The following is a 13,985-nucleotide window of genomic DNA, read 5'->3' as shown; positions in this document are numbered from 1 at the left end:
GACTATAACCATCCACCTGCAATCCCATATATACAAATAGATACATAAATATAAACATAGACCATGTGATTATTGAAATTGCAAATTAAAGGTTGGTCATAATTCAATATGAATATAACCCTGGAACATTTTAGAAGGGAACACTGATTTATTGCCTCACCCCACGTGCCTAGAATGCCAAGCCAGCCATCAAACTAACAACCTAAAAGAATGGGCTTTTCAGGATACATCCTATTTCTAATCAAAACCCGGATGGCAGCGCTAGAGTTAGTTGTTATCACCGAGTCATCCTCAGGAAATCCAGCGCTTTACGCACGCTCCGCCGGAAACCCCCGACGGCCGCTGGGTTGAACCGCTGAGCTGCCTTGGGAATCTCTGACTAAACGTGGAACTTTCGCTCGTTTCCTCGGCTCTTGCGGTCAGTTTCGCTAGTCGTTTCTCCGGGACAACTATCGCTTAAGTGATCTTCTTGGACTCCATCATTCCCTGGAGCAAATCGACGGCAATATTTAATTAATCTTCTGACGGGGCATGAACCTTTACAAATTAAGTGTTGGAGCCCTCCGGTGGGAGCCTGAAATTTGCCTCCTCCATCTCCTCGCCCTTGGCCAAGACCAACTCGTGCAGCTCCCGAGGCACGAATAAGGACCGAGTGAAGGGCTTCGCCGTTCTTTTCCCTCTCACCTTCTTCTTCCTTCTCTTTTCTCTAACTAACTGTGATTATTACTTCCCCCTTTCTCCGTCTTTCTGGCCTTCTTCCCCTCCCCCTTCCTTCGCTCTCTAGTCTCTTACCTCTGTCCCTCTCCTTCTCACTTTTCCCCCTATTCCCCTTTCCTCTCTTACCAAATTACAGTATTGCCTCTCCACCTCCCCTCTTCCCCTCGCCCCTCCCCCTTCTTTCTAGCCTTCTCCCCTCCTCCCCCTTCCCCTTCCCTTCTGTTCCTCACTATTTAGCACTCCCCTCCTCCCCTCACCCCTCTTTCTAGCCTTCTCCCCTCTCCCCTCTCTTCCTCCATCTCATTCTCTTCTCGTAGCATTTCTAGGTTCCCTCCCCCCTCCCTTTCTTCTTCTCTCTCCCTTCTTCCCCTCCCATAGCATTCCAAGATTCTCTCCCCTCCTTCTCTGTCTCTCTACCTAGCCCGGTCACCTCTCCCTCTCTATCTACCCCCCCTCCCTCTCGCTAATCACCCCTCCTCCTCTTCCTTCCTCTTCTCCCTCCTCCCTATTTCCTTCCCTTCCTCCTCCCTCCTTCCTTCCCCTTCCTCCTCCTTCTTTCCTTCCCCTTACTCTTCCCTCTCTCCTTCTATTCCTCCTCCATCCTTCCTTCCCCTTCCTCCTCCCTCTTTCCTTCTCTTCCTCCTCCCTCCTTCCTTCACCTTCCTCCTCCATCCCTCCTTCTCTTCCTATCTCTCTTAACATCCCCCCTTCTCCTTCTCACCATCCATCTATCCCCTCCCCCTCCCCCTCCCTCTCGCTAATTACCCCTCTCCCTCCCTCCTATTTCTCTTACCACCCCCTCCTCCCCCCTCCCCCTCACTCTCATACCCCCCCTGCCCCCTCCCTCTCCCCCAGGGTCGTCACACCACGCTCCCCCCCCCCCCCGTGGGTCGGCGCGGTCACTTCAGGTCATGTTTTTTTTAGTTTTTTTTTATCTTATTTTATCTATTTATTCATTTGATAACTTATTTGTATTTCTCCTTATCTATTAATTCTCTTATTTGTTTATAAAGTTTATTTGTTTATCGGTTACTCATGTTCTCTTGTTTTGTTACTGTTTTTATATCCTCTCTTTTTTTATGTTTTTTCTTGTTTTTTTTTTTTTTTTTTTTTTTTTTTTTTTTTTTTTTTTTTTTTTCTTAAGGGTCATAATAGTTTCAGGAAGTTCTGTACGTCATTTTGCTTTCCTTCAGGTTATACTGTTTCGTCTCAAGTCACTTCAAATTTACTTTCACTTCGGATCACTTCATTTCAGTTAGTCGTTGTACTTCACTTCTGTTTAATCTAACTTCACCTCGGGTCATTTAACTTCACAATTCATTTCACTTCATTTCAGATAATGTTACTTCAATTCATTTCAATGCACTACAGGTCATTTCACTTCAGTTCAGATAATCTTACTTCAATTCATTTCACTTCACTTCAGTTCACTTCTGTTTAATCTAACTTCACCTCGGGTCATTTAACTTCACAATTCATTTCACATAATCTTACTTCAATTCATTTCACTTCACTTCAGTTGAGGTTCACTTCTGTTTAATCTTTCACTTCATTTCACATAATCTTACTTCAATTCATTTCAATGCAGTTCAGGTAATTTCACTTCAGTTCACTTCATATCTGTTTAATCTTTCACAATTCATTTCAAATAATCTTCACTTCATTTCACTTCAAATCATTTCACTTCAGGGCCAGGGTATGCTCCTCATGCCATCCTGTTCAAAATGCACAATAGTCCTCCCTTCACTCTGGTCACAGGCCGTTATATCTAAGTTATCAAGTTATTAAAGAGACTTTTATTCATCATCATTTTCAGAATTGATGTGGTTTGATTCATATGATTAATTTCTGTTTGTGGATATTTTTTATTCGTTCGTTTTATCAATTACTCGATTGTTGTCATTTCGTCAATGAAATTTCGAAATAGCAACTAATTTGCCCTTTTATTTTCTATTCTTCCTTTCTTCAGCCATTTATCAATATTCCTTGATATACATCTTAATTATCTCCATCGTGCCTGTTTTTCATTTGTTTTATTTCCTTTGTTTATTTTCTTTATCAGCCTTATTTATTCATTTATTTATTCTCTATTTGTCTCTTCACCCTTCAACATATTTTATATCTTTATTTCTTTCTCTTTCTATCCTTATTCTCCAATCTCAAATGCAGATTAAAAGAAATAAGCTATATAAGAAATAATATGAAAAGATAATTCCATTTTTCAAAAACGAATAAGCACAACAAGAATAATGATGAAGATAATGATAGAAGAAGAAGAAAGAAAAAGATAAACCACAAACAGACGATCTATTTTCCGTCTTCTCTCATCATCATCATTATCATCTGCTTCCTCCTTTTCCTTTAGTCGCCTGTCCTCCTCTTCATCTTTCTTTCCTCCCTCCCTCCTCCTCCTCCTCTACCTTCTCTTCTTCTTCTTTTTTCTCCTCCTGCTGCTGCTCCTCCTCTTTCTACTCCTTCTTCTTCTCCTCCTCCTCCTCCTCATTACCCTTCTCCTCCTCCTCCTCCTTCTCCTCCCCCTTCACCTCCTCCCCTCCCCCTTCTCCCCCTCCTCCCCCTCCCCTCCACCTCCCCCTCCACCTCCTCCTCCCCTTCCCCCTTCTCCTCCTCCTCCTCCTACTCTTTCTCCTCCTCCTCCTCCACATCTCCTCTGGAGAAATGATGATAATGCAAAATAATAATGATAATAATATGCAGAACAACAAGGAGATAGAGAAGAAAAAGAAAAAGAACAAGAGCAAGAAGAGATAGACAGAAAATACTAAAAAGAAAGAAGAGACGGATCAAGAAAAAAAAGAAGAACAATAATGATGATAAAAAAATAAATAATGATAAGAGGGAGAAGAATAACAATAAAAAAATAATAATAGGAGGAAGAATAATAATAGACGTCAACATTGCAATTGCACTTGGCATAATGCGTGATGTTGCTGGCGGAGATAATGATGAGGATAATGATAACGTCGGCAACTTTATTAATACTCTGGAAATCCTTCTCTCTCATTCTATCTCCTCTCTTTCGTCTCGTCTTCTGTTTTTTTCTGTTTATCAAGTATTTTTCTCCCCTGTTTCGTTCGTTTTCTTCTGTTCGTCTTTTGTCTTGATTTGTTTTTCTTTCTTCCTTCCTTTCTCTCCTTCTTCTCTCTCTCTTTCTTGGCGAGTTTCGCGGGATTCGGCTCCTGAGACAATGGGAAGCCAAAGAGGCTTTCGTTTTGAGGGTTGATAAGGTCGAGCCAGCCAGAGGTCGCCTCGTCGGAAAAATGCTTTTCTATGGACACGCACTGCTCAACTGCAGCTGTCTCAGACTGGGTCTTTCCTTTTGATTCGGACTGCTCCACAGCAGTATCCGACTGCGAGGCAGCAGCATCTAGCTTAGTCTCATCATGTCTCCTCTACCTCCTTCTCCTCCTCCTCCTCCTCCTTCTTCTTCCTTTTCCTCCTCCCGCAACTGCGCCTGCCTCAGACTGCTCAACTGCAGCTGTCTCAAACTGAGACTTTCCCTCTGCCTCGGACTCCACCGCAGACTTCATCGCGTCTGGTGCGTAGCCATCGGCTCACAACGACGTCTAGGAAGACCAGAACACGCTCGCGATGAGGCTTAGAATCTCAGCGGGATTAGCCATCTCGACGCGAATTACTCTGAACGTGTCCTTGGGTGTTGGTTCGTCGAAAAAGGGTATTTGGAGTGCGGTTTCGAGGTGTGTTTATGTGTTTGTAGTGTATGTGCGTGTCCATGTGTATGTGTATGTGTGGTCGTGTGGGAGTGTATGTTTGTGTGAGGGTGTGTGTCTGTGTGTTTGCCTGTGTGAGTAGGTTGTGTGTATGAGTGTGTACTTGCATGGATGTTCGTCTTATCTTTGAATTGTCTCATTAATGTGTATGTCTTATTTTTCAATTTTCTTATTAATGTGTATATTCTATCATTCAATTATCTTATTAATGTGAATATCTTATCTTTCAGTTCTCTTATTAATGTGTATATCTTATCATTCAATTATCTTATCAATGTGTATATCTTATCTTTGAATTGTCTCATTAATGTGTGTCTTATCTTTCAATTCTCTTATTAATGTGTATATCTTATCTTTCAATTGTCTCATTGATGTGTTTTATCTTATCTTTCAATTCTCTTATTAATGTTTTATCTTATCTTTCAATTATCTTATTAATGTGTATATCTTATCTTTCAATTCTCTTATTAATGTGTTTTATCTTATCTTTCAATTCTCTTATTAATGTGTATATCTTACCATTCAATTATCTTATTAATGTGTATATTGTATCATTCAATTATCTTATTAATGTGAATATCTTATCTTTCAAATTATCTTATTAATGTGTATATCTTATCTTTGAATTCTCTTATTAATGTATATATTATCTTATCATTTAATTCTCATATTAATGTGCATATCTTATCATTCAATTCTCTTATCTATGTGTATATCTTATCTTTCAATTCTCTAATCAACGTGTATAATATCTTATCCTTTAGTACTTCTCTAGCGTATTTTGAAAATAGCAAACGCATTTCACACACATGTTCCATTTTTTAAAATCTTTAAAATCTTCCAATTTTCTATTCCTCTTTCACCTTCTCTTTGTCTCTTTCTCTTCTTCTCCTTCGCGCGACATCGAGGATAAAATCAAAATAGACTCGTGTTTTGGCTTTATTGTAAGGAACAACTTTGTATCAACAAGTTCACACACACAGCCTCCACTGCCCTTTAGAGAGAATCTGATCCTACAGAATAAAGGTTCATATCAGCTCTCCGAACAGGATTATAGGTGGCACACTGACCTTATACTCCCCGGGAGCAGCCAACCTTCAAAAAAAAAAAAAAAAAAAAAAAAAAAAAAAAAACGCATAACAAAGTTTCAGATTATGAAGGTTCAACGAAGAAAGTTAGCATATTGTCTTAAAAAAGGGAGTCGGTAAATTAAATCAATCTTTAAAAAAAAACAATGATCACTTTTCCGTTTTTTTAATCTCTCTTTTCTTATTTATTTTTTTCTTCCTCAATAAATGGATATATAAGTTTTGTCTTCTTATTGATATTATGTCTTGCGTCACCAATGATTGTCTTGCGATTGAATTTTGAGTTCTCAAAAAAAAAAAAAAAAAAAAATGAAAACCGTCTCTCGTCACGGAAAAAATGGCGGTTGGTGTGATGGTGATTTTGAATTTTTTTAACTTCTTTTTCTATTTTTTTATTCTTTTTAAATCTGCAAGGGATGAGAACGTGTGTGTGTGTGTGTGTGTGTGTGTGTGTGTGCGTGTGTGTGTGTGTGTATGTGTGTGTGTGTGTCTGTGTGAGGTGGTGATGTTCGAAGTGTGATGAAGTGATGTACTTTGTCCCATTTTTTGAAGTGTGATGAGGTGAATCTTCGAGTTTTTGTGTTTGTCTCTCTCGAGTGTGGTGACTTTTAGTGTGTTATTATCATGATTATTATCATTATTATCATTACTATTATCATTATCATTCATTCATTTATCATTATTATTATTATCACCACTATTAGTATTATCATTATAAATTTCTTTTTTTTACAATATATATATATTTTTTGGTTAACTAACACTTTGCTTCTGCATTTGACTCTAACGAGTATATTGAACAAGTGGGAAAAGACAATTAACTTTCTAATTAACGATTTCCTCTCTGTCTAATTAAAGATAAGAATAGCAGACTGATGTGATTATTAAACTGGTGAAGTATTTATGTCTAAATGATACAGTCGACCGTCTAGGAAAGTGTTAAACTGTCTAAGGTTGCAGTTAAAAGTCTATATATTGTTGCGGTCCTCCGGTTAATGATACAGTTATGTCTAATGATACATATTATCTGTCTAATGAATATATTCAAACTGTCTAAAGATGATATCAACTTCCTAACGATGTATTCAACTGTCTATCGATATAAATGATTTGCTTAAAAATGCCATAAACTCTCTAACGATGTAGAAAAAACATTATTTTTTATTCATATCTATATATTATTATTATTAATGTTATTATTATTATTATTATTATTAACAAGTGTCCAAGCTTGGAAGTTATGACTCAAAAATGGAGATTTAAAAATGGAGAAAGTCGCGCCAAAATGGAAGGAAAAACAAAAGACTGACGGACTGATTGACTGTCTAGTGACGTAGGTGACTGTTTGACTGACGTAATGGTGACTGTCACTTCTGTGGTGATAATGGTCTCAGGCAATGAAGAGCGGGGATGGAAGGAAGGCGGAGAAGAATTGAAAATTGAAAGAAAATGTGAAGGAGACAACAGTTCATCATTGTCGTTATTTTCTTTGGAGAGATGCCGGCGAGGACTTTATAAATACACGAGAGTTCATGTTTATATATATATGGATCTCAATCTAGTCTCTATGATATAACTCAAGTCTAATTAAATGTCCTATTTGTAAACGAGAAATCTGTATGAACCACAAGTAATTTCCTAATCACCATTTTATGATTCATATTCACCGACAGAAAATCAATATATATACCAATGATTTTTTTATATATCAAAATGGCTAGTAATGACAATGGCTTAATGATATGATCAATTTGTCTCCTACGATTGAAATTAAAGATTAGTAATGTCTGGTGTGACATATCAATGAACTAATATACATATATATATATATATATATATATATATATATATATATATATATATATATATATATATATATATATTCCAAGTAAAGTATGAAGAAGGTATACATGTTCATATCTTGTCTTAATGATCATTATAGGTTTATATATATACGGATGATAGAGGAAAAGTTCCCTTTTTTTCATTCTTTTTTTTATAAGTCTTAACAAGGCGAGTGACTGGGGTACAAGACAGGATAGTTATCAGAGGAACCAAAAACAAGATAACGGTTGTTTTCTTTACAAATAACACCAGCAAAAACAGAATCAAGTAAACATCATAAATACACAATACAGTAAAGTCGGTTGGCTGAAAAAAAAATCATATAATATCCTTTTGTTTCTGTTTTCATCACAAAAAAAAAATGTTTTAGGATAAAAAATGGCGGATCAGAACCAACTGCCCGCTCTTTGTTTAAAAACTACATTGAGTATCTCACAAGTGCCTTTTTTTCGTTGTTTTAATATCAGGGCAAGATCCGAGCACAATCATTAGTCATAAAATTTAAAGAACATTTGTTTCTTCATCTTCAAAACTCTCTTACAACAAAGAGTTTTCTTTTTTCAAATCATAGTTATATTCATATATGTATATATACAAAAAAATGAGACAGGTTATATAAAAATTCTAGTTGCGACATCGAGTACATGCACATCAAAAATTTGAAAGGAAAAAAAAGTTTTTAGGATCTAATTCCACTTTCGATTGAGTGTGCGTGTGTGAGACCCATGTATGTGTGTATGTATGTGAAGGAGGGGGGGGGGCGTCGTGGTGCATTTTGAAATGTGTGAAGACTGTGCGTTCTTTTGTGTGTTCTTGTGTCCGTTAAATTCAGTAATATTTGTGCGTTTTTTGTGCGTTTCAGAATTTGCCTTGAAATGGCGGCTAAGGTGAAGGCGAAGCAAATTAAATACGATGTTGAAAAGGGGGAGGGGCGTGATGCTGAGAGAGAGAGAGAGAGAGAGAGAGAGAGAGAGAGAGAGAGAGAGAGAGAGAGAGAGAGAGAGAGAGAGAGAGAGAGAGAGAGAGAGAGAGAGAGAGAGAGAGAGAGAGAAAGAAACAAAGAAAGAAAGAGAAACAGAGGGAGAGGGAGAGAGAGAGAGAGAGAGAGAGAGAGAGAGAGAGAGAGAGAGAGAGAGAGAGAGAGAGAGAGAGAGAGAGAGAGAGAGGGAGAGAGAGAGGAGAAGAGAGAGAGAGAGAGCGAGAGAGAGAGAGAGAGAGAGAGAGAGAGAGAGAGAGAGAGAGAGAGAGAGAGAGAGAAAGAGAGGAGAGAGAGAGAGAGAGAGAGAGAGAGAGAGAGAAGGAGAGAGAGAGAGAGGGGAGGGGGAGAGACCGAGACAGAGACAGAGAGAATAAGATAGAGATAGAGAGAAAGAGCTAGAGAGCTGTCGAAGATCGAGAGAAAAAAATAAATATACATCTACACAGAGAAACAAAGTAACGAAGAGAGAGGAAAGACAGAGATGGAAATGTGACAACAAGAATATTGATAATAAACAGGCGAGTAAATGCAAGGTTTGTAGTTCTCAACCCACCCCTCTCGAAATAATAAGGGTAATAAAAATAATGATAATGAAAACAGTGATAATGATGATAATAACAACAAGAATGAAAATAATACAACTAACGACAACAATAATAATGGCAATGTCAATTAAAATAATTAAATAAAGAGGAATAATTATGATAATAATAATCAGAAATGGAAAGTAACTGAATTATCATAATTGCTTGTGGTCAACACCTCGTAAAAATAAATTAATGAATAAATAAACAAAAAAATAATCATATTTTGAAGTGCACGATGTTGTTTTCTTCTTCATTTCGTCTTTTTTTTTTGGTTTTCGGTTTTCTATTTTGAGGATGGTGGGGGGGGGGGAGTGAGGGTCGTTCTCTTCTCTTTATTTTCTCTCTCTCTTCTTCTTTAGTTGAAGATTTTGCGATTTATGATAACGGGGAGGCAATGAAAAAAAATCTCATTTTCTGTCATGAAAGTTAATGTCGATTTTGACGATGGAGATTTATGTTATTTTGTTTTTCTTTCGATTACATATTCTTTACAAATTCTTATCTCCGTAAAAATAACAAAAAATAACAAAAAACGCCAAAACGCTCCTTGATGGCAAAGAGTGAAACAAACACCGATTTATTTGGAGACAGCAAACTACTGTATAAATCTGACCTAAAGATCGAAGTAACCGAACTCCTCCCATTCTAAAGTCAATGAAAAATAGATTTCCTTTTCTTCCTGTTTTGAATTCCTCCTCCTTTTCCTCCCCCCGAGGACTCGCATAACAAGATGAGAAGCCCATCGCGACCACCCTCTTGAGTGATGTTTGAGAGACGGCGAGAACTGTAAGGTATGTCTGGTTCGATTCTCGGCCACTAGATGTCACCTCTGTCCGCCTTTCTCCCTCGGTGTCCTCCGGTTCTCGAAGGAAGATAGAAAAAACTTTGGCGAGACCGAAGGACGAGCCGAGAAGAGGGAGACGAGCGGCTGCCATCTCGAAGGCCGAGTTGAAAGGTTGGTTTGCTCGAGATTCTTCTAGAATAAGGTCTGAAGTGATGCTCCGCAGCAGCTGCCGCGCGCCGCTCGACGAAGACAACATACATCGACATCGCACCCACACACGCACGAGTCACAGTCAGCTGTTTTTCTTGCTTTTCTTTTCTTTTCAGTTCGAGGGAATCAGCGCTCTCTCTGCTCGTCCTGCTACTGCGGACCTTCCCTTGGGCGCCCAGCAGGAGGACGAGGAGGACGAGGAGTCGCGTGTCTAAGAGATAAGGAAGGAAGAAGGGTCCGTACCAAGACACAGGAAGGAACGCCAGGCATCAGATCAGCGTCGCGTTCCCCGTCGCCGGAACGTGACCCGGAAGAGGGGAGAGGACACGCTAATGCCGGGTGTTCTTTCCGAGCAGGAGGAAGGGCCATGACCTTCGTAAAAGAACGGCCGTCTCCAGCGTCGTGAAGAATGCGCCTCGCAACAAATACGAATGAGTGAACAAATAGATAAATAAAGTCTCGATCCTCTCCCTCCGGAGCCGGGAAAGTCCTCGTCCTCTCGCGGGAAGACAGTCGCCATCGTCTCACGAGGACCTCTCGCCGGCAGAGGAATGGTCTCCGTTTTATTTTCGTTTTCATCTTTCTTTCTTCGCCAGTGAATCTCACAAACTAACAGCGGCTGGAACGGCGCAAGGACCTGCCTGGACTGCGACCTGGAAGCACCTGCAGCCAGAGGGTTGTTCGGCCCGACTCGTAGCGCGAACGGGTAGGATTCGCCAGTGCGAGTCAGGGTTCACACGCGGCCCTTGAACAACGGGGAAGGGAGGGCGGCCATAATCGTAACACTAAGAATAACAGAGGCAGACGCGGGTCTAGCTGAAGGTGCTCCCCGGCGGGAGGCTGAGGGCGCGCTTCCCCGAGGTGCTGGGTTGAGCCCCTGTGGTGGCAGGCTGTCAGACGCCGTCTGTGTTCCAGCAAAAAAGTATAAAAGAAATGCAAAGTTGTGTGTGTCAAAGATTTAGTTGAATGCACGGGCTGATGCAGAGTGGGAGGAACACCTCACAAGTCGGGCTGCAACACAACCACAGGGTCGCGGCGCCACCTCCGCGGGGACGCGGCCCAGGCCTCAACGTTTATCCTTCTCCTTATCAACACTTCTCAACTAAAACTACAAAAATAGCCAAAGTGAATAAAAATAAATGGATGAATAAATGAATAAATAAAAAGGAATTACTAAAGAGTTTCCTATGTAAAACTAAAACCATGGTGTCTGACTAGGCAGTTTAGCTTTCTAGAACGTGTCAAGACCACAAAAAGTGTTCTGCTTTTGCATGTGATTATGATACAACAGTCTTGGTCATGCCGGCATGGGAGGCTGCTGGTGGAGCGCTGGCAAATGTTGGCAAATGTTGGCAAATGTTGGCAAGTGCCAGCAGGGTGCCACCAGGAGCGTCCCAGGGGTACCGGCATAATACGCATTACTATTGTTACAAAAAGAAACAACAAGATTATACGACAAATAAATAAATAAATAAATAAAAAATATTATACAAAAGAGAGAATTCATACACTATGCACAACAGCATCATCAGTGACAATGAAATGACAAATTTGAGCTAATCAAAAAGGCAAAAAAAAAAAAAAAAAAAAAAATAGAAAACGGGGTACATGAGAACAAAAAGCCTTCCCAAACCCCGTTTTCTTCTCATTCGCCAAACACTGAAACTTGTTCTTTTCATATACATAAAAAGAGAGAGAACACAAGAATAACATAATCATAAAACCCCTCCTCTTGCAAATGAGTCTTTTTTTGGTCTCCCTTCCATTAAAAAAAAAATAAAAAAATAAATAAAAAAAAAGACGCAGATGGGAGACTCATATATTTTTTTAAAAGTACAAATGGTTCTTTCACTGTACAAATATTCCCCTGGCGCAAAAGTCAATATGACCTCTGCCACACGAGAGGCAACCAGTAAAACCGTAATAGTAATACATTCTTACTCCTCTTTTCGGAAAAAACAACAAAAAACCATTCAACCAGTACTAGAAATTACAAAGAGTACAATGCCGTACTAAACTTCACAAAGAGTACATTAGGTGGATATGAAAAAAGTGCCTATTATGCAAGATTAGCGAGTGAAAACCGGGGCTTATGTATATATTTCCTTTTCCTTTTTTTAAATTTCTCTTCAATCTTTCTTGTTTTTTTCATTTTATTTCAGTTCGCGAACCGCCCGGGCCTGTGGAGACCGCGTCAATGGGTTAAGTAGTAAAAGAGAAGCAATTTACAGGTTTCGCCCCGGCTGTGTGAGTCTGAGGTCACGTGACGGGAAATGAGGCACAGCCAAAACACTCCACAAGGGACAAAGAGCTCATTCAGTCACCGTTTCAGAATATATACGCATTGTCATTATTCTTCTCTCTTTTTTTCTCTCTCTCTTTCTCGTGTAACTTATTCCAAATCCTCGTTTTTATCAGAACTCACTCGATCCTTCTTCTTCTTCTTCTTCCGCGGGTTCGAAAGGGCGGCTTCTCCGTTTTCTTCCGATTCCCGTTTTCTCTTCTCAACTCTTGGGTTTTTCTCTCTCTTTCTCTTCCCTTCTTCTTCTCCTCTCCTTTCGCCTTCTCCCTCCCCTCCCCAGCCCCCGGGCCGCGCAGGGTAAGGGCAGTCGGGCCAGGGCGCGACGTGAGCTCTTACGCCGCCCGCTGAGGACATCAGCTACGGCGGCGGCAGCGGCGGCGGCGGCGGCGGCGGTGGCGGCGGCGGCAGCGGCGGCGGTACAAAAAGGGACGGCTCACACATGGGCGGCAGAACGCGTCACGAACCATAACAAAATAAAGATTCTGACAGCACACGTGAGCAGGCGAGTAGCAGGCGTGGTCTGCTGAGGAAGGCACGGGCGGCGGCCGACACGCAGGGACGCCTGGGGCTGCTGGTGGTACTGCTGCTGTTGCTGCTTCGGGCACTCCCTGAGAGTGGGGCTGCGGCAAGCGAGGCTCTCACGTGGCGGCGGCGGCGGCGGCGGCGGCGGCGGCGGCGGTGGCGGCGGCGAGGGCGGCAGCCTCGAGAACCCGCGACCTCGCTGGCTGCTACGACAGGAGCTTGAAGAACATCAAGGCCAGCGACAGGTTGAGGACGAGGATGAGCATGACCAGCCGCTGCCGGGAGAACCAGTCCTGCGGGCGAGACGGCGGTCAGGCGGGAGGCACACGCGGGCACAGGGACACAAAGTCACAGACACGTACACACGCTTAAACACATTCTCTCTCTCTCACTTTTTTTTTCTCTCATTCATTCACTCACTCACTCACTCTCACTCTCTCTCTCTCTCACCCTCCTCCCCTCTCTCTCTCTCTCTCCCCCTCCCCCCCTCTCTCTACTCTCTCTACTCTCTCTCTCTACTCTCTCTCTCTCTCTCTCTCTCTCTCTCTCTCTCTCTCTCTCACTCACTCACTCACTCACTCACTCACTCACTCACTCACTCACTCACTCACTCACTCACTCACTCACTCACTCACTCACTCACTCACTCTTTCTTTCTTTCTTTCTTTCTTTCTCTCTCTCTCTCTCTCTCTCTCTCTCTCTCTCTCTCTCTCTCTCTTTCTCTTCCATACACGTAGAAGAAAGCGAGACAAAATTAAAAACTTTCTGTACTCTATCTAAAAAATTTAAATAAAATTATATCAACCGAGACAGAACATTCCGGGCATTGACATAAAAATTCAAACATATATTTTCAAGGAGATTACAGACCAGAATGTCCATGAAAGTATTAGAAAGATAAAAAAAAAACGTTTCATATCGTCTGTAGCGAGACGGAAATAGCAATAAACTAGTAATTATAATGGCCCAAAGGGTGGAATTCCTGAAAGATGTTTGAAGACGAAAGAGACGTTTCATCAATTTCTTAAACCTGTTTTTTTATATCTAATTGAACTGATCCCATTTTTATGATTTCTTTCTGTTCTGTTTTATTTCAGTTTTAAACCGGACTAATTTTTGTTTTTTCTCTTTTTCTTGAGAGCTCTATTCTATCAAAAAAAAAAAAAATCGTGACCAGCTAGCGAGACATGGTAGCCTCAGCT

The 13,985-nt window shown here is 40.7% G+C and overlaps 1 protein-coding gene across 1 annotated transcript in view; it reads right to left on the bottom strand.

Moving 5' to 3' along the window:
- Positions 1-5,392: 5,392 nt before the first annotated feature.
- The window catches only part of jp (junctophilin), a 67,605-nt gene continuing 59,012 nt past the window's right edge, over positions 5,393-13,985 (bottom strand). Inside the window, exon 11 of the mRNA XM_070139799.1 lies at positions 5,393-13,076. Coding sequence (XP_069995900.1) covers positions 12,990-13,076 — 87 coding nt within the window. The 3' untranslated portion in view covers positions 5,393-12,989. The remainder of the gene's footprint in view (positions 13,077-13,985) is intronic.

This window comes from Penaeus vannamei, chromosome 26 (genome assembly GCF_042767895.1).
Source record: "Penaeus vannamei isolate JL-2024 chromosome 26, ASM4276789v1, whole genome shotgun sequence".
NCBI lineage: Eukaryota > Metazoa > Arthropoda > Malacostraca > Decapoda > Penaeidae > Penaeus > Penaeus vannamei.
Note: the sequence above shows the minus strand (reverse complement) of the source record. Positions and strands in the feature narration are given on the sequence as shown.